General features: G+C 42.0%; 1 protein-coding gene across 1 annotated transcript; it reads left to right on the forward strand.

Annotated features, from left to right (window-relative positions):
* The first annotated feature begins 4,862 nt into the window (after positions 1–4,862).
* LOC311247040 (isocitrate dehydrogenase [NAD] subunit alpha, mitochondrial) lies at positions 4,863–20,544 on the forward strand. The gene is made up of 11 exons (XM_084337328.1): positions 4,863–4,967; positions 5,279–5,344; positions 5,573–5,656; positions 5,799–5,913; positions 8,690–8,877; positions 13,857–13,990; positions 16,068–16,170; positions 16,281–16,345; positions 17,733–17,817; positions 19,496–19,648; positions 20,112–20,544. The coding sequence occupies exons 1-11, from the start codon at positions 4,941–4,943 to the stop codon at positions 20,193–20,195; spliced, it is 1,104 nt and encodes a 367-aa protein (XP_084193454.1). The 5' UTR covers positions 4,863–4,940; the 3' UTR covers positions 20,196–20,544.
* The last annotated feature ends 224 nt before the right edge of the window (positions 20,545–20,768 follow it).

Below are 20,768 nucleotides of genomic sequence, written 5' to 3' on the forward strand. Positions count from 1 at the left end.
ATAATAATAATAATAATAATAATAATAATAATAATAATAATAATGCAGACATAGTGGAACGGGTAGAAAATAGACCTGTCACCAATCGAATTGTGTTTGCATTCCCTCGTAAACATCCCGGGTTGCAACGACATAATTGTCCGTATGCAGCATAGACTATAAATTAAAAACCACACGACCGACGCACAACATGCAATAAAGTAAACAGGTGGACCGATAAACCGTACATCCGGATTCCGTTCAAATCTGGCAACCCGCGGAAGGTTGGCTGTGAACAATAGTATGCAACTGCAGAGCCGCAGAGCCAGCGGCGCTCTCAAGTCAGGCGGTCTGGGGACCGCTCAGCAGTGCCACCCACCCAATGGCTGAATTGCCAATGGCTGAATTGGAGTATTGCACTGTGCGGGCACAGCTGTGAGATCCGCGCGAGGCCAGATATCTTGAATGAATGCGTTTATTTAAACTTTAATTAACAGATTGCAGAATGGGTACAGTACAGTACGGCTCAATGCACACAATTGTTAAGGGAATGCAGACCAGAGAAATACTTTCGTCTGGTTTACATCAGGGTCCCCCATTTTCAATTCATTAATGACATTTATGACACTCAATATACAGATATAAAAATCTAATCTAATCATCTAATCTAAACTAAACATGACATTTATGACATACATATATGCAGTACTGTTACATTTGTGACATACAAGATATGCAAATATACAGTACTGTGAGATCCTAACAGTAAATATATACAAGGGGGAGGGAACTGTACATTTATGATGAATTGCAAATGGGGGACCCTGATGTAAACAAGACGAAGTCTTTCTCTGGTCTGCATCCCCTTAACAATTGTGTGTATTGAGCTGTACTGCAGATTTTGACAACAAAATTAACAATATGATGCCGCAAGTTCTATATTTCAATTGCCTTACTTATTTACATAAATATAAGGTAACGGTATACTTTTGCTATATGCTATACAGTCTATGTGATGTGGTGGGTACGTATGATGGTAATTAAGGAATGGTGAATATTATGTTTAATGTAAATATGTGTATACTGGATATGAACAGCAGTATTATAGGCCTACAGCAGTATTGTACAGCCAGTAACTATACTTTTGCTCACACAGTATCTTGAATGAATGAGTTTATTTATTTCGAACATAAATTGAAAATAAATAATAATAAAAAAACAAGTAATAAACAGATTAAAAAACAAACAAGCAGTTCATGTATAATATTGTAAAATAGCTTAGCATAGCCGTATACTTGCATAGAATAGTCATGTATAATAATGTATAATATTGCTGGCTGTACAATACTGCTGTAGGCCTATAATACTGCTGTTCATATCCAGTATACACATATTTACATTAAACATAATATTCACCATTCCTTAATTACCATCATACGTACCTACCACATCACATAGACTGTAGTGTATAGCATATAGCAAAAGTATACCATTACCATTTATGTAAATAAGTAAGGCAATTGAAATATAACAGAACTTGCGGCATCATATTGTTAATTTTGTTGTCAAAATCTGCAGTACGGCTCAATACACACAATTGTTGGGGGGATGCAGACCAGAGAAAGACTTCGTCTTGTTTACATCAGGGTCCCCCATTTGCAATTCATCATAAATGTACACTGTACATTGGAATACTGACAAAGCCATACTTGGTCATTTACTGTACAACTGGTTTAGGACATTTGTAGGGGCCAGTTTCGAATTGCAGTCTCCCGTAGGTGTTCTTTGAGAGTGTTTTTGAAAGTGGGTAGTGATTCACATTCCTTTACAGCTTTGGGTAGTAGGGCGTTCCACATTGATGTGGCATAATTGCTAAACGTGTTTAGTCCCTTGTTTGAGCCGAATCTGGGTTTAAAATGATTTGTGGAGCTCCCTCTGGTGTTGTGATCGTGGTATTCACTGACCTTTGGGAAGTATTTTGACATGTACATGGGTACCTTGGTCGTGTAGTGTATCTTGTAGACCAGGCCCATTGCAAGTTGCTGTACTCTGTCGTCTACCCTAAGCCATCCTAGGTTGTCAAAGTGGGCAGGGGTGAGGTGGGTTCTAGGAGTCAGGTCAAGCAGTAGTCTGACTAGTTTGTTTTGAGATGTTTGTAATTTGGTTTTTAGTGCCTTTGATGTGCTTTGGTACCATGAGGTGCAAGCTAGTCGTAGTACCCTTGAATGAGTGCTCCTGCCAGAGTCTTCAGGGTATTCTTGTTTACCAGAGAGGAAATCCGGTACAAGAATCGAGTTCGTTGGTTGACTTTTTTTATTACATTGGGTGCCATTTTGTCACAGGAAAGATTAGCCTCTAGGATGGAACCCAGGTAGGTAATTTCATTTTTCCTTGTGATAATATTGTCACCCACTGTAACTGAGAAGCCGTCGGTCTTGCTGAGTTTGTTATTTGAACTGAAGAGAATGGACTCTGTTTTGCATGTGTAATGATAGTTTGTTATCGGCGAGCCATATGCAGATTTTGCCTAGTTCCGAGCTGAGGGTTTTTTCAACCTGTAACTTGTTCTTGTCAGAGACCAGCAGGGCTGAGTCGTCCGCAAACAGGAACAAGTTGCAGTCACAAGCTGACGACATGTCATTTGCATAAATTAGGAACAGTAGCGGTCCTAGTATGCTTCCTTGTGGAACACCACAGCTCACTGGGAGGGGGGGGATAGGGTACCGTTTACCTCCACCATCTGTTCTCTCCCCTCCAGGTAGGATTGTATCCAGCTCACTGATAGACTATCAAAACCAATTGCTTTTAGCTTGTCAATCAGAATGGTGTGATTGACAGTGTCAAAGGCCTTTTGTAGGTCCAGCATGACCATGCCGCAGTATTTGCCCACGTCCACCTCTTGTTTGATGTGGTCGTTCAAATAGAGAAGGCATGTGTCAGTGGAGTGGGATGTTCTGAAGCCAGATTGGAATTCGTAGATTAGATTTTTTTCCGCAAGGTACTTTTCGACCTGTTCGTATAAAAATTTTTCCATGACTTTCGAGATGGATGTAAGAATAGAAACAGGGCGGTAGTTGCCTTGGTCTAATTTGCTGCCCTTTTTGTGCAGGGGTGTTACTCTCGCAATTTTGAAGTCCTTGGGAACGTGTCCCTGTTTTATGGAGAGGTTTATTATGTGTGTGATGACTGGGGTGATGGCGGCTGCTGAGTCTCTGAGGAATTTGGAGGGGATGTTGTCATGGCCAGTGGCCTTGTTCAGTTGGAGGGCGCTCAGTTTTTTGAGTACCTCATCTGTAGTTACCATTTCCAGTTTGAAGTCGTCTTTGTGGACGCCTATATCTTGTAGTATGCTACTATGTGTTCTACCCCATAATGCCCTGAGTGGGAGGGTAGTTTGTTTACCAGTGTTGTGGCTATGTTTGTGAAGAAAGTGTTTAAGTAATTGGCTACATCCAGCTTGTCTGTGATGAGCGTGTTGTCCGTCTTTATGTTTATGTTTGAGAACCTGGTTTTAAGTTTTTTTTACTGCAGCCTAGTTGATTATTGAGTAATTTCCAAAGTTCACATAGTTTATTTTTGTTTTCCTCAGTTTTGTCATTGATGAATATTTTTTTAGCAGTTTTGATCATGGAGTTTACGTCATTTCTTAGTCTGTTTCTTTCTAGTTTGAGTTCAGTCACATGGGCTTGGAGTTCACTGCTCATGTTTTTGGTAAGCTATGACTTTTACGAAACTCTTAGGGGGGCCATGATGTTTAGTATTGTTGAAAATTTGGTTTTGAAGCCAAGCCAGGTTTCTTCAACCAGTGTACCATTGAGCTCATCTGACCAGTCCAGGCTCTCCAGTTCAAGGTTAAAGGCCTCGCTATAGGTTTTGAGGTCTCTAGATGTGACTGTTTTGTGACAGCCAGCCTTTTGCTTTAGCTTTTTGCGGGTACAGAATATCATATAATGATCACTTGTTAACCCGCATGCTATAACCCCTTTATTGGAGATCCTGGACTTGTCAGAGGTCAGGATGAGGTCAATGGTAGTCTGAGTTGATTCACATACCCTTGTGGGTTGGGTGATTAGCTGGCTGAGGCCGTGCAGATCACAAAACCTACTGAAGGCCTTGAAGACGGGTGCTGCTTTACGTAGCATGTCCGTGTTCCAGTCCCCAATAAGGATTTTTTTCTACGCCCTCCACCCCAGCTAAACACCCATCAAGTGTGTCATAGAAGCCACTGTGTTCTGGTGGTCTATAGATTGTGCCTGCAGCCTACTAGTACTGATTTCGCCCTTTCAAATAAGATTTCAATCCATACAGTTTCAATCTCGTCATATTAAGGTCAGTATGGTTGATGAATTTGGTATCTTTGTGAATACACACAGACGCCACCTCCATACTGGTTTCTATCCCTCCTGACTATTGAATAGTTCTCGATTTCAATCTCTGGATCCTGTACAGATGAGTCTAGTTTTGTTTCTGTGAAACACAATATGTTAGCCTTACCGTTTAAAAACAAATGTCTGATTTCAACCAGTTTGGGTCTCAGGCTGTTTGTGTTTAGGTGAAATATGTGAAGTCCATTTGTGTTCGTTATTTGGTTTATGTCGTCGAGTTCAAAGTCTTTCTCTGGTCTGCATCCCCTTAACAATTGTGTGTATTGAGCTGTACTGTACTGTACCCATTCTGCAATCTGTTAATTAAAGTTTAAATAAACGCATTAATTCAAGAGATCTGGCCTCGCGCGGATCTCACAGCTGTGCCCGCACAGTGCAATACTCCAATTCAGCCATTCATTGGGTGGGTGGCGCTGCTGAGCAGTCCTCAGACCGCCGGACCTGAGAGCGCCGCTGGCTCTGCGGCTCTGCAGTTGCATACTTCTCGCTGTGACGCGCACTCCCCCGCAGGTGACGACAGAAAGCCACTTTATACTGCCGGCCAGTCCTCCGCAGCACAGGACCAAATCATCAAGTATGGCTGGGAACGCGTGGAGGTCACTGGTAAGGATCATCCCGTATGACTAACTCAATAATGTGACTGACACTTGTATTCAAAAGAGTTCTATATGCGTTATGTGAACCGAGATTGTCGTATTTCTCCAGTGATTCTCGACCCGATGGTTTTCTGTGCGGCCTTCTTTACTATGCGTGCCCTTCAGCGACCGTTTCCGCAATGTATTATTATTACTGTGTCCACGTTCGAACCCGATGCCACTTGTAGCCTATCACGGTATCGACTGTGTGTTTTGTGAAATGTCTCGATCAAATCATTATCGATAACCTTTCCTTCTTCACGTTACTTCCTATAATAGCTGTCCCACGTCGCCGGGGTGGCAAAGAGACAGACAGTATGTTCATCAAGATCCTTTTCAAGTGGGGTAAGTTCTGTTCGGCGATCATCAATATAGTATTTTATTATTAAACGGTCTATCTCTGCCCTTACGTCGTGATACTCCTCCTGTCTTGGGATCATTTCACTGTTTCGGGCCCACACTGTTGTTGTATTGTTAGTAGAGGTCAAACTTGGGACAGTGTAATCCCATATTCTAGTGACTGAGGGTAACAATATGTCATACTGTTAACTGCGTGTTGTGTGGTCCACACAGCTCCAGACGGTTACATTAATTCCTGGGGATGGAATTGGTCCCGAAATCTCTACAGCTGTCATGAAGGTCTTTGAGGCTGCACAAGTAGGTTTTGAAAACCAGCGGAAGGCTATTTTTGAAAGTGTAGCAACATAGGCGGCTCCTAAATGACTCAATGAGTTACAGGTTGCAGTTTGTTCTGGGTGTGAAGATCATTCGTTTGACACCTAGCTCTTTCTAACCCTAGGCACCTATTCAGTGGGAGGAGAGAAATGTAACCGCAATCAAAGGACCGGGAGGCAAGTGGATGATTCCTCCGGACGCTAAAGAATCTATGGACAAAAGCAAGATCGGTTTGAAAGGTATGTGGTTATTAGCTGCAACCAAGCATGCAGCAGTCGGGTCTGTCTGTTTGGTCCGTCAGTTCCAAAAACTTAAAATTACTCCCAGAGTTTTCGCGCCACGGTCACATAATACCTCAAATCGAGTGGCTTCATCTGGAATGGTGTGCCATTAGCCTTTTTCTGGGCAAATGTGTCTGGGCAGGTTCAGCTAATCGCTGAGTAACCATGGCAACCCGGCCACAGGGTTCTCCCATTTTATAAAATAAAGGGATACTCATTTCAATGATGGTACACTCAATTGGTTTTAAGAGTAGTAACACAACACATTTACAGTATATGTATAATAAAACCCTAAGGATGAGCGCTCAATGAAGAAACCCAAAGTCTAACATGCCTATATACATAATTATGCTATGGAACTACACACTAATGATGTACATGGCCCCTACCAAGCCCCCAAACAGCATTACCATCTTCAACAGACCTGTGCCTTGTCAAGCGAGCTCCAAGTAGTGACTGTGCTGATGCTACATACTCCAGATGGCCCACCACACCCCAACATATAGATGGATAGGCAGTGAGAGCTGGCAGGTGTCCGGGGTTATCAAGTGGGCACCTCCCTTCAGTGGTGTTTCATCAAATTAGGCCTGTGACACACCTCCAGAAGGCACAGCGGTTAGTTCCAGTGTCCCAGAACCCCCCCCCCCCCCCCTCCATGCTAGCCCTCATTGTCCATGACACCCACATGGACAATCCGTGCCCAGCTAATTTACATCCTCCCTGATCCTATTTTCATTGGCCCAGGATAAAAATAGGACCAGGGAGGATGTAAATACAGGTTTTGTGTTGCACACACTGTTATTAAACCTCCTTGACAACATACACGTGCAAAATCCTGTCGGGACACCCGTCACTGCCTGTATTGACTGTCTTGAGTGTCCTGTGGTGGGATTCGGCTATCAAGAAAACGCACAAAAGAGCCAGACCCTGAACCACCAGCCTCTGAACCACCAGCATCTATCTGACCTCACGACGGGACTCGAGCCAGACCCTGAACAACCAGCCTCTGACCTCACAGCAGCCACAGCTGTGACGTCAATGAGGTTGTTAAGCTTGCTAGTATTAATGTTTACGTTACCGTTGTTAGCTTGCTAGCTAACGAGTCAGCAGCCAACATTACCATGATGCAATGAGTTGATGGTTGCGTTAAAGTCCAGGTGAAGCTAATTCAGAGATTTGATTCTAAATGCATTATACATGTTGGTAAATGGTTACTGAATACATGTGAAAAGACATTATTTTAGTCTCTCTCTCATGTGTGTGTATTCCAAAATGGGCTTTATTGGCAGGACGATATCATTTTGTGTTGCCAAGTAATACAATTATTAAACATAACACAGTAGTGTAAAGAAATCTAAGCAAATGCATAACAAGAATTGTACAGCAGTTATGCATAAATGGTTATATTAATTCGGATATCATTGAAATATATCCAGTATAATAATCATCAGATGTAGACACAATAAAATCACTACATTTGAAACGCCATGTTACAGCCATGGCACACTATTTTAGTCTAGTCTCTCTCTGAAGCTGTGGCATGGTGTTACATATTTTGCTGCCAATAATAGGCACCTCCCATTCTCTCCCAGAATGATTGCCTCTCTCTCTCTCCTCTCTGTCTGCGGATGTGTACTTAAGACAAATACAGCTATCTTTCTGCAATCTCTGATTATACATCATCAAGGCATAGTTTATTTAACTCTACAAGTAATAGGCCTTGATATGCTAACGTGTATTAGTTTATCCTTAATATCACAACTAGTTTTGCGGTTCTTATTTCATCTGACAACTGATTTGAAAATTCGGTCCACTGCATTTCGGTACGGCTTGGATTGTATTCATGGACGGTTCTGGGGAGGATGGCGAAAAGAAGAGTTAGCTGACATTATTTCTCCTCCGCCAAAGCCACTGACTTCCATTCAATGCTCCTTCCGACGTGCTGTAAACCTCTGCATCCTATTTCTACCAGACAAACCCCAGCTTTCCATCCTCGCTGTTCACTTTTTCTGCATGTCTAAGCTTTCTCTTTTCATAAGCCTCCTCCACTGAATTCTCCCACGGCACCGTCAATTCTATAAAATAAACTATCTGCTGACTCGCAGGCCTCAAGTTGGTGCTAAATGAGTTTTCCTCCCAAATCTACCTGCATCTCCAATCATTAGCTCCCCTTAAAAACCTCTACATTTCTCTCCTTCTCGGACAAATTATGGCTGCATTCCTGAATTCACCTGTACTCTTCTGCTTTCATGTGAATGAATGAATGAATCCCTACCCACATTCAAAACCGCTCTTAAAGAGCACCTACGGGGCTGCAATTCGAAACTGGCCACGGTAAAGGATTACAGCCTGATGGAATATTCCTCAAGTTCCTGTGTCTGAACACGGTAGACAGATTCTGTGGTGATAAGTAGCTCCTATCAGGAATTGAATATGATTTTCCTCCATACTCCACAGGTACATTCCCTGTACATCTACTGTCTCTTCTTAGCCTGGGCCACAGCCTTTGTACACCTCACTACTTCCACTTGTTGTCGTCGCCGTACCTGCTCCACTACCAGCTTCCTCCTTTCTGTGGGACCTGCTTTACTCCATACTGACAAAGACGGCAAATTCTCTTTTTGATGTTGCTAAAACTGGATGTGAAATTGTCTCATGGTTGGGAGGGACCCAAATGGAATTGTACTTTTTTTTATAAATAATTTTTTTACCTTTTTGTTCTTTTCCGCTCCAGGACCCCTGAAGACCCCCATCGCCGCAGGTCACCCCTCGATGAACCTGCTGCTGAGGAAGACCTTTGACCTGTACGCCAACGTGCGCCCCTGTGTGTCCATCGAGGGCTACAAGACCCCCTACACCGACGTCGACCTGGTCACCATCCGCGAGAACACAGAGGGAGAGTACAGTGGCATCGAGCATGTGGTAGGAAGAACAGAACGTCTGCTCCTTGTTGTTCAGCTGCTCTGTTATTCAGATCATTGTTGAGTCTTTATTTGTCATGCAGCAAACGCACGCATGTAAGAGGGGCGACACACAGGAACACACACACACCCGCACTCACACACACACACGCACGCATGCATTTGGTCGCCAGTAGTGTCCCAATTTTTTGACAATTTGTCAACCGTCTCATTATGTTTTTACCAAGGGGGGGGGGGGGGCCGACGACGGGATGGGTCAAACGCAGAGAGGAACATTTCATCTGCGACTCAAAGAAATAAATATGTTGTGCATGTGTGTCACTGCATGATGACATTGTCAATGTGTGCAATGAATAAAGACTTCTTCAAAGTCCAGTTTAATCCTCTTTTTTTTTTATCTACTTTTTCTCTCCCAGTTTCGTATTATCCAATTCTCGTTGTTAGACCATGCCTCCCACTGGTCGGCTGCAATGTGGACCAAGCCTTGCATCACGTGTCCCCTGCGGTACACGAGGAGGCAGCTGTCGCATATTTTCACCTGTACAGCGCGATCCCTCAGTGGCGAGGAGTAACGCGTGGGAGGCTCACGCTGCCCCCGTTGCTTCCTGATTCTGCTGTACAGGCGCACCAACCGACCTGTGGGAGTCGCTGTCCACACCGTCCGATCCCCACCCACCGGCTTCCCCACCCCCTAATACTGCCAATTGTATTAGTATGAACGACCAGCCAAGCCGGAAGCAACGTCGAGAGCTGGGCTCGAACCCAGCATCTCCTGCGTTAGTGGCAAGCGCCTTGCCCACTGTGCCACTTAGCCGCCCGAAAAGTCCAGTTTAATCTTAATCTAATCTAATCTTAAGGGTTTGTCTGTACAACCTTGAGTCTAAACAACCAATCATCACACTCAGCTCTTGATAAGCAGCTGTTCTGCGGCTGGGAGCTTGTTTGTCTCTTTCAACGCCTTTCTGTTGTACTGAATTCTGTTCTCGTAGGCAGTCTAGCTGGAATGGAACATGGAGCACACACAGGGCGTTTGTTTCTTCCAACCTGTCCTCTAGTCTAGGTAAGCAGGAGGCAGGGTTCGCACAAGGTCCTTCAAGTGTTTAAAGTGCTTGATATTAAAAAAAAAAAAGTCAAGGCCTGGAATTCCTTAAACAGCCAATTTTTTTACAAGGTGCTTAAAAAGTCCTTGAAATTCAAATCAACCATTCGCATTGAAAGTTTTGTTCATCCATGATCAAATTGTTCTGAATCAAGAAATCGTTTTTTTTTTTGTTCTGTTTGAACTCATTCAGCGCCGGAGGCCTAGAGCATCTTAGTTCCTACCACGCCAATGCTCTAAAAGATAGTAATAAGTGTTTGCAGGGATATATATATATATTATAGCTATGGATACAATACTATGGCCCATTTGACATCAACTATCTATAATTCAATATGTGAATTTTTTTTTAAATTTTCCATCAATACGTTCACGTGTTTTACCGTGGTGAATATAAGTATAGTTTTAGAGTGATCCTGTCTAATCCCAGAAAACAACGATATGCAGCAAAACGTGAATTTCACTAAAAGCGTTGCCGTTTCTCTCCTGGACAATGCTACTATTTCCAAATCAAATGTATTATGTTTCATCATGAATGCATGAAAGGGGGGGGGGGGGTCGTTTTTTGATGCTTTGTCACCAACGGCATATGTTGTGGAGTAACGTTACACACGTTGCGATCAAGGTCAAATCATGGTTGGATCAAAGCAGGATTGATATCATTTACCGTAATTGCAGGAATATAAACTGCACCTTTTTTCGCATGTTTTGAACCCTACGGCTTATACAACGATGCGGCTAATCTATGGATTTTTACAGCGAACGGCCATTAGGGGCGCTCTCGCAGGTCTAGTGGACACCTGCGGCTTGTATATGTTCACATTTATTTTTCGTTCTATATCTAGCTGGTGCGGTGTATATTCAGGTGCGGTTTATAGTCCGGCAATTACGGTAGTCCTTACCTTCACTAGGAGGTACCCCAAAAAGAATGTTCCAATTGTCTGATCGCGAGTCCCAAGTACTGGTGTCCATCGTGTCGCCAACATAATCCACCACAACAGATGCATCGGATGCTTCTCAATGCGATCGGGATTAGGGATGGGTATCGTTAGGATTTTATCGATACTACTACTCTTATCAATACTGCTTAACGGTTCGGTACTTTTATCGATACTCGTTTTTATTTATTTATTTTTTAGCATTTTTACAGCTTTATTGGTCACGCAAAACCGACAGAGGAGAGGGCGAACGGGAGGAGAGGTGGGGAGGACATGCGACAAATAACAACGGGAGCTGGGATCGAACCCGGGTCGGCAGCGTAGGTGTGCGAGGCACTATGGTATGCGCCACGAGGGCGCCCCTTTATCGCCTTAAGGCTATATCTGTACTTGATGTTTGTTTGTTGTGTTGCATATTTGAAATAAACTTCAATCAAATCCCCCTCTTAACACTTTCAGAGCCCAAGCTTAATCTTGATTTACCGCTTGAATGCCCACCATCCACTTCAATGTTAGCGTTAATAACGCCTAATCTATGTTTAAAATTATGGCTATGTGTCTAATCTGCCCGTCGCTTATCAATGACTCGTTTTCCAGTCAACATTGTCGAAGCGGATTGTTTTTTTTATTGGTTCATTTTCGTTTTATAGCATTTTGAAAAGCCCTCGTTTTCAAGGAAAATATAAATATTCCATGATAATCGCCCTTTACTGGAATATTCTAGAATACACAAAAACGTTGTCATTTTTTCGGCCCATTTATGAATCGTTTTCAAATAAACGCTAGATTATCGATAGATGTGTACGTATGCAAGCTATATAGGCGATCTGAAATATCGATTCTCTGATTTCCTCAAAGCGATCGCCCACACACACACACACACACATAGGGCGAACGCTGAGATCTCAGCGAATACAACTCTGATTATCCCAAGACTTGTAAAATAGATTCCTCAGATCAGATGTTCTCCAAAAAGATCATTTCAATTCCTGATCGCCATTCCAAAAATCGATCGTTTTTATTGATCCAACGCTACATACTGTACATATGTATTCCACGCTGTTCTGAGGCTCCACAATGAATCCGATCGGCTCGGGTTACATGCCTGAGAAGTAAAATGTGGATTCCGGATTTTTCTTTTCTCATCCATTTTCATTGAGTCCATTCCAAAAGGGTGCATTACCATCTGGGAGACGATAGGGGGTGTTTTTTCACATCTGAGCTCCTACAGGGGCTGCATACCAACGGGAGACTCGGTTGATGAAATATGAATTCAGATCGCTAATAAAACGATAATTGTCGTCGTGGGCATTCAGGCATTGGGCTGATAAAACGTCTTATCACGTTTTGGGCATTGAAAGTGTTAAAAACAAAAACCTGTGTTTAACCTAGCCATCTATAAAACATCATGCTAAAACTTTAGAACCGGGTTTCGGGGGGCATCCCTAATCGGGATACCTGCTCGCCTCGCCTGACAAAGAAAAGTGCGCCCGCCCCAGAGACATTTGATCTTTGCACAGGCCAACATAAGGTTTCAAATGGTGCTTGATACTGCCACCTGGGTGGATGTGGCCGGTATTGCACTTTGGCATTCTCTGGAATCAGGATGATTCCCCATGTTAACCCTGAGTGTGTGTGCCTGTAATGAATGGAAATATCGAATAAAAGAAATAACGATGAAAACCCGACTATACAAGATACAAGAGTTTTATTTGCTGAAACCTCCTCAGTCTCTTTTAACTGTGCTATTAAATGTACATTCCCCTCTTTTTTTTAACCATATGTTGATCAAATTATCTTTCCAGTTCTCCTTTGTTGTAAAGTGTTTTACTCGAGGGCTGCATTTACTTGTTGGCTCAAGAACCTTGAATTTGTGGCAGAGTTGGTCTTATAATTCTAGTTTTTATTGTTGCCTATTGCAACACAGTAACAGAAATAGTTGCAGACTGCAGTAACACGTTTATTTTTTTTTGTTGAGAATTGTGAAAGTGAACTGGCCATAATGAATGCAACGCAAACATAGGTATTAGATTCTATACCCATGCCTCGTCTATATGCCTTCCACAGACACGCATCCATGTACGTGCACACAACAGACCATCTATTGCCTTTTTACATTTTGAAAAACGATTCAGAATCAAGCTGGCAGCATTAGTTCTGCCAATGTTCTTGAATTGTTGCCAACCCCGCCGGTGTAGTTTTGATTATCACTACCTGCATGAACCTGTTTTTAGGTGAAGTAGTCTTGGTACGCTTTTCCACCCTCATGCGTTCTGTCATGAACTACACACCCTTGTTTTTTTTTTTGATCCACTTTTTCTCCCATTTTTCTATATTTTCTCCCATCCCAATTTCGTATCATCCAATTCAACCCTCCCCTGTCACGAACGCTGTTTCTTGCCTCCCACAAGCCGGCTGCAATGTGGACTAAGTCATACATAGCACAAGTCCCCTCCGGTACTTGAGGTAACAGCAGTCGCATCTTTTCACCTGCGCAGCTCGATCTCTCCGTGTCGAGGAGTAACGCGTGGGAGGCTCACGCTGCCCCCGACACTTCCTGATTCTACTGCGCAGGCGCACCAACCGACTTGTAGGAGTCGCTTGTTCACAACGTTCGATCCCCACCCTTCAGTTTTTCCCTCCCCGTAATACGGCCAATGTGTATTACTGCGGACGACCAGCCAAACTGAAAAACAATGTGGAGAGCTGGATTCGAACACGCGAATCCTAGCGTCTCCACACTGGTGGCGAGTGCCTTAGACCACTACCCCACCTAGCCGCCGAGAACTACACACCCTTGTTATTCCTTTATCACTATTGACCCCCCCCCACTGGTTTGTTGAAATCTTATCGCTTCTCGTCTTTGTCAACGGATCATAAATAACATCGATTTAGATGTTCTGAAGTTGGCTGTGGGTCTGATTTTCCTTTCTTTTCTCCTAGATTGTGGAAGGAGTGGTGCAAAGCATCAAGCTCATCACAGAGAACGCGAGCAGACGCATCGCTGAGTATGCCTTTGAATATGCCAGGAATAACCAAAGAAACAGCGTCACTGCCGTTCATAAAGCCAACATCATGTGAGTGCGATAGGAGGTTGTTCTGATGCAGATATTGGTGTCAAAACCATTCTGTGAAATGAAAGGACTAGGGCTGACCCCGATTAGTCGACTAATCGGTCGAAAGGAGCCGTAGTCGACTAGCCAACCTCTTAGTCGAATACAAAAGAAATATATATATATATATGTATTTTTTATCATTCTTTCCAAAAGAAAAGAGGCCTAGAAGCGTGACTAACGCTAATGGCACACATACCAGAGGCTAACTGCCTACGAAAACAGGCACAGAGGCACTGAAAGAGGATTTCACCCATCTAATGAACACACTAGACCAGGGGTGGCCAACCCGTGGCTCGCGAGCCGCATGTGGCTCTTTGCCCGTCAATGTGTGGCTCTTCCATCCATAAAAAAAAATTATTATATTTTCTAGATTTCTATAATCTTATATTTCACTAACAGTTACCATCATTGGTAAACAAACATAATGCTGAAAATATTCACTTTTACTGTATATTTCGGGCATAAGAGGTTAACCCTGTGAGGCCCAAATTAAAAAGACATTAGCAACTTCAGAGGGTGGGACATATAAACACATTTACTATCAAATAGCATTGTGAGGCTGAACAACGGGACCAATTTGACTATACATGTGCTTAACATTTTTTAAATAAACATTTACAGACTTTTTTTTCTTTTTTAAATGGCTAAACATTATTTTGTAATTTTGCAAAAGGGGTCTCACAGGGTACTTTTAACCCTGTGAGGCCCAAATAAAGACATTAGCAACTTCAGAGGCCAGAGGATGAGACCTATAAACACATGAAGGGTGCCGTGACTGGAAAAAAAAGGTTGAGAAACGCTGGTATATGGTGTGGCTCTTTGTGGTACCACAGTAATTTTTGTGGCTCTTAATCTCTGACTGGTTGGCCACCCCTGCACTAGACTATACAAATATCAAGATGTATCCATCAGTGGACCAATTGCATGCTTTTGCAGAGGACAAGAAGCCTTCAGTCGACTCCTTCAGACATTAAGCACCCCCACAGCCCAAATGGAATGATAACTTTTTTTTTTTAATTTTCTTTTAGAAAATTCAAGATATTGTACTTTTTTTTTCTTTTTTTGACCAATAGTCGACTAACGGCAAATTTTGGCCAGTCATAGTCGACCATCCAAATCCTTAGTCAGGGACAGCCCTAGAAAGGACATAAATATAAGCATCACTGCTGCGTCTGCATTTTAATTCTCCTCGTCCACTTCAGGATGCATTTTCTTTTAAGATGACATATTCCTTTTCTTGATCTCCTTGGGGGGAATGCAGGTGCCATATCAGAGAGGAGACGTACAGGTATAGGCAGGAATAGAAAAACAATAAATATAGGTAATAAAAAAAAGGGGATGAGTCTGGCTGAACGTGCTCAATAACCCTTTCACTACCACATTACCAAATGGTTAACCCTTTCACTGTGACAATACAGAAGGTTAACCCTTTCACTACCACACTACAGCAGGTTAACCATTTCACTACCACACTACAGAAGGTTAACCCTTTCACTACCACACTACAGAAGGTTAACCCTTTCACTACCACACACCAGGTTAACCTTTCACTACCACACTACAGAAGGTTAACCTTTCACTACCACACTACAGATGGTTAACCCTTTCACTACCACACTACAGAAGTTTAACCCTTTCACTACCACACTACAGAAGGTTAACATTTCACTACCACACTACAGATGGTTAACCCTTTCACTACCACACTACATAATGTTAACCCTTTCACTACCACACTACATAAGGTTAACCCTTTCACTACCACACTACAGAAGGTTAACCCTTTCACTACCACACACCAGGTTAACCTTTCACTACCACACTACAGAAGGTTAACCTTTCACTACCACACTACAGAAGGTTAACCCTTTCACTACCACACTACAGAAGGTTAACCCTTTCACTACCACACACCAGGTTAACCTTTCACTACCACACTACATAAGGTTAACCTTTCACTACCACACTACAGAAGGTTAACCTTTCACTACCACACTACAGATGGTTAACTGTGGTCTATTTTGCTTCTGTTCTCCAGGCGTATGTCTGATGGGCTTTTCCTGAGGAAATGCAGAGAGGTGGCAGAAAACTTCAAGGACATAAAGTTCACGGAGATGTACCTGGACACTGTGTGTCTCAACGTAAGTCCACTGAGATGTACCTGGACACTCAAACCTAAGTCAACTCACCCTGCAGACTTTTTACAAACCTGTACCGGTAATAATATCCTAGACTCTTTCACCTTTTTCAGATGGTGCAAGACCCCACCCAGTTTGACGTGCTTGTGATGCCCAACTTGTATGGGGATATTCTAAGGTCAGTTTTGTTGTGTTTGAATGAGTTAAAGCGGGGGTTCTCAAACTTTTTTATACCATGACTATTTTACTTTTTTTATTTTTTTTTTGGCGACCCCACACTTAACATTTTGAGCGCCCAAGGTTAATTCCGTATTAGTCCCTTGAATGCCCAAGGCCACTTCAATGTTAACTTAATATCGCCTAATCTATGTTTTAAATTATGGCTATGTGTCTAATCTGCCCGTCGCTTATCAAAGACTCATTTTCCAGTCAACATTGTCAAGGCAGATTGTTTTTTTATCGCTTCATTTCCATTTGATAGCATTTTGAAAATCACTCGTTTTCGCGGAAAAAACGACCCATTCTATGATAATCGCCTTTTACTGGAATATTCCAGAACGTTGTCATTTGTCGGCCTATTTATGAATAGTTTTCAAATAAACGCTAGATGATCTATAGTATGTGTGCGCACGCACGCTCGTGCCGCGCGCTGATAATCGCTGCTCTTATTTCCTGATGGCTTTTACAGTCAAAACAGCCATATCATATATTGGGGAAACGCTTATATATCCGTGAAAACGAGTCTGATTATCCTAAGACTGATAACATAGATTCCTTACCTGACATCAGATGGTATCCAAATGGTATATTCCAATTCCTGATCACCATTCGAAAAAATCGATAATTGTATTGATCAAACCGTGTATACAGTAGAACACATAATCCGCGCGGCTCAGAGGCTCCAGAATGAACTCGGGTAACCCCGGGTGCATGAGTGAGACGTAAAATGTGGAGTCAGAAATCCTTCACTTTCATTGAGTCCAATCCAAAAGGGTGATTTACCATCTGGGAGACGATAGGGTGTGCTTTTCACATCTGAGAGCCTGGGGTAACTGGATATCCAACGGTAGGCTCGCTTGATGCAATATGATTTCAGATCGCTAATAAAAAAATTAAAAAAAATCTCGTGAATGGGCATTCAACCCGCGGGGGGTAAACCCGAGAAAACTCGGGTTGGGAAATCAAAGTGTTAATGTATCTTGTAATTTCAACATGGAATTAAGGAATATAAAAATAAAAGCACACGTTGTTGAACTTGATCATGCATATTTATTAGAAAATGTAATTACAGCACTGTTATCAATACACATTTATAAAACTAGGCATATTTAGCCAAAATATGTTGCCAGAACAGTAAAAACATTTCTTGCCAATGTGCCACCCCACTGTCGCCTACCGACGACCCCACTTTGGGTCGCGACCCGTAGTTTGAGAACCGCTGAGTTAAAGACATTGATCTTGCTTTTTTAATTGATGCCAGTTCTTAATGGTGTTTTATGCTGGTCAGGGACGCCACATATAATTTTGTATACATCTGAGTCTGTGTGTGTGCATGTGTCTTGCAGTGATCTGTGCGCAGGACTGATTGGAGGTCTGGGTGTCACTCCTAGTGGAAACATTGGAGCCAATGGCGTCGCCATCTTTGAATCGGTTTGTCTTGTTCTTTTCTGGGACATTTCCAGTGTGACTACAAAGTGCAGGTTTATTTTTGTATTGCCTCTGATTCATGGCTGCTGAAATACAAGGCTTTTCTTGTCTTGTTGCTGCACGTCATATTCTAACATGATGTGAATTAATCAGTCACATTTATGTAGATAATTATTTGCACAGAATTGGATCAAAATTGGCTTGACATTGTGGTGTAACACAATTCACAAATACAATTGAGGTTGTTGAACTCTAGTTACGGATGGTATTTTAAGAATTTTACAGGGTTTGCACAAGGTCCTTGAAGTGCTTAACACATCCTGCGCCATTCACGTTGTACGACGTGTTTCAAGTTCATGCGAATTCTCCCAATCCACAGCGTACGACGTTATTGAGATCATATTTAATTTTTTCGCCATGTTATTCATAATTCCCTCACGGAGCCTGGGCTGATGCAGTGGGAGCATGCACAACTCTGCAACGCTTCAATACTGCCCCCTGGTGGATGATTGGCGAGTTGCCAAACCGGAAATGGCCGAGTCGATCTCGGTGCGTCTTGGAAATGCGTCCGGCACTCGCATATTGTCGCGGGACTCAAGACACACACCGTGTATATGGATCGCTGCCATAACTCAATAATCGACATGATTTGGGCTGTTATTATTATTATACAAACCGGAAATGGATCGACTCGATCGCCGTCACATAAGTGGGATCTTTTTGCTCCAGTCTCACCGGCCAACGGTAAGAGGACGCTGACGTAATTTTCAGCGCGTTTGTTTATTATTTATTATCCATGCAAACTGCTCCGATCAATATATTACCCATACTACATAAAGCATTTACCGACTATCACGGAATTATAAACAACCCCCCCCCCCCCGTTCACCCGCGCATGATCAGTCATAACGTTTAGGATCATGTACAGTTGAAATTTTTTATATAGCGTGTAACTCCAACAAACAGCATTTGATAATCTATATATGCATTTATGCCTATATCTCACATTCTAGGAATTACTGCAGAAAACGATAAAAACATTTATATTCTAGACGGTATTTTCGTATGAACCTGTGAATGAAAAAGTTAAACGTTCCTACATCCTGAACGATAGATAATCGATGTTGAATGGGCCATAGTAATGTCAATTTAGCAATACAATTAAAAAAGTTATAGCCCTGCAAAGAAGGTAAACATCTCCATAGGCTTAGACTGGTGGCAGTGATCAAACATTGATGGATATAAGCGTGGCAGGGAATGTGTTAAAGTGCTTGATTTTTTACAAAAAGGCCTGGAATTCCTTAAACAGCCCATTTCTTAACAAGGTGCTTAAAAAGTCCCATGGCATTGAATGTTTTGTTCATCCATGATCAAATTGTTCTGAATCAAGAAATAATTTATTTTTATTTTTTAAATAAAATCTGACGAGTCGCTGTCGCTCGCTCCAACTGCTTTTCCTCATTTCTTCATGTGTGATGCTCTAGCTTGCTCTTACTGGCAAGCAGGCCAAGAAGATGCTTAAAAAAACAGCATTTAAAAGTGAATTGTAACATTCGAGTGACATCCTTGAAATGAAAAATAGTGCTTGGAAAAGTACTTAAAAGTCCTTGAATTTCATTTAGCAATGTCTGTGGGAACCCTGATTTGAGCGTAAAAGACTTTTTCCTCCTGTGGCGTCCAGGTGCACGGGACGGCTCCTGACCTAGCAGGACTGGACCTGGCTAACCCCACCGCTCTGCTCCTGAGTGCCGTGATGATGCTGAAGCACATGGGCCTCTACTCCCACGGCAAGAGGATCGAGGCAGCTTGTTATGACACCATTAGGGACAAAAAGGTGGGTTTGTCTGGTGCTTATGTGATTTTGATTTTATTTTATTTTACTTATTTTTTTAATTCAACAAAACATGAATGATGACACACAAAAGTCGAGACTTATTTCCATTGTGGTCCTTGGTCTCAGACAGATGAGCAATACAAAACATGACTACAAATAACAATATGACAAACTACATAGATATGTACATTTTAAGTGCAGTACAAACGTAGCCACAGACGACAATGTATCGGACAACATTTTCATACATTTTAAAATCTAGTTTTTAACAGTGATTACATGACTGGTTGTCAATTTTGCTTGTGGTTTAAAAAATATATATATAAAATGTATAGATATATTATAGTTGATCAGTGGCATATTGTTCAAATGGTTCATTGTGGTGGTTAAATGTTTATTGTGAAGAGATGATGCAAAATAACTAACTAGTGATAATTTTTTCTTCTTCTTCACCCTCTCTTAGTTTCTGACGGGGGATCTTGGTGGGAACGCCAAGTGCTCCGAGTTTACAGCAGAGATTTGCCGTAGAGTCAAGGATATGGAATGAGATTGCAGCTAATTCATAGAAAACCTTATATGTCAGAATATATATGATTGCAAGTTGGGGTTGCAACTTGTGGATAATGATCACGTCACAAGACTCTTAACATGTGGAAACTCAAATTCACATTAGATGTACGCACAATGTTTAATCACATTTCCAAGATTCAAAGGGGAATACTCGTCCTCTGGTTTAATGCAGTACCAATCCGCATGTTTGGATTTTTTTTTTTTTTTTAATGGTAACTGCTGTGAATGTCCTCTATTTATTATTTCTACTTCATGTCCGTGGATGTTATTGTGTCTCATGCAGCTATCTTCGGTTTCAAAATTCCATATATAAAGAAGAGCTAGATCATAAACATTGGTTTTAATGTCTCAATTCTTCCTTGGAAATCCTAACTGTTTTATAATACTGAACGATGACATGATATTTATTTACTTGCCATTATATAGAACCTCAGGGTTGAACTGCTTGATTTGTATCATCAGTGATATCTACTGCTGGAGTAAAGTATTTTTTTAGAATAGCAAATTATTAATTTGTAATGAATCGTACCATTTGGAAACATTCTCTAGA

The sequence above is a fragment of the Notolepis coatsorum genome (genome assembly GCF_963971535.1).
Source record: "Notolepis coatsorum genome assembly, chromosome: 20".
NCBI lineage: Eukaryota > Metazoa > Chordata > Actinopteri > Aulopiformes > Paralepididae > Notolepis > Notolepis coatsorum.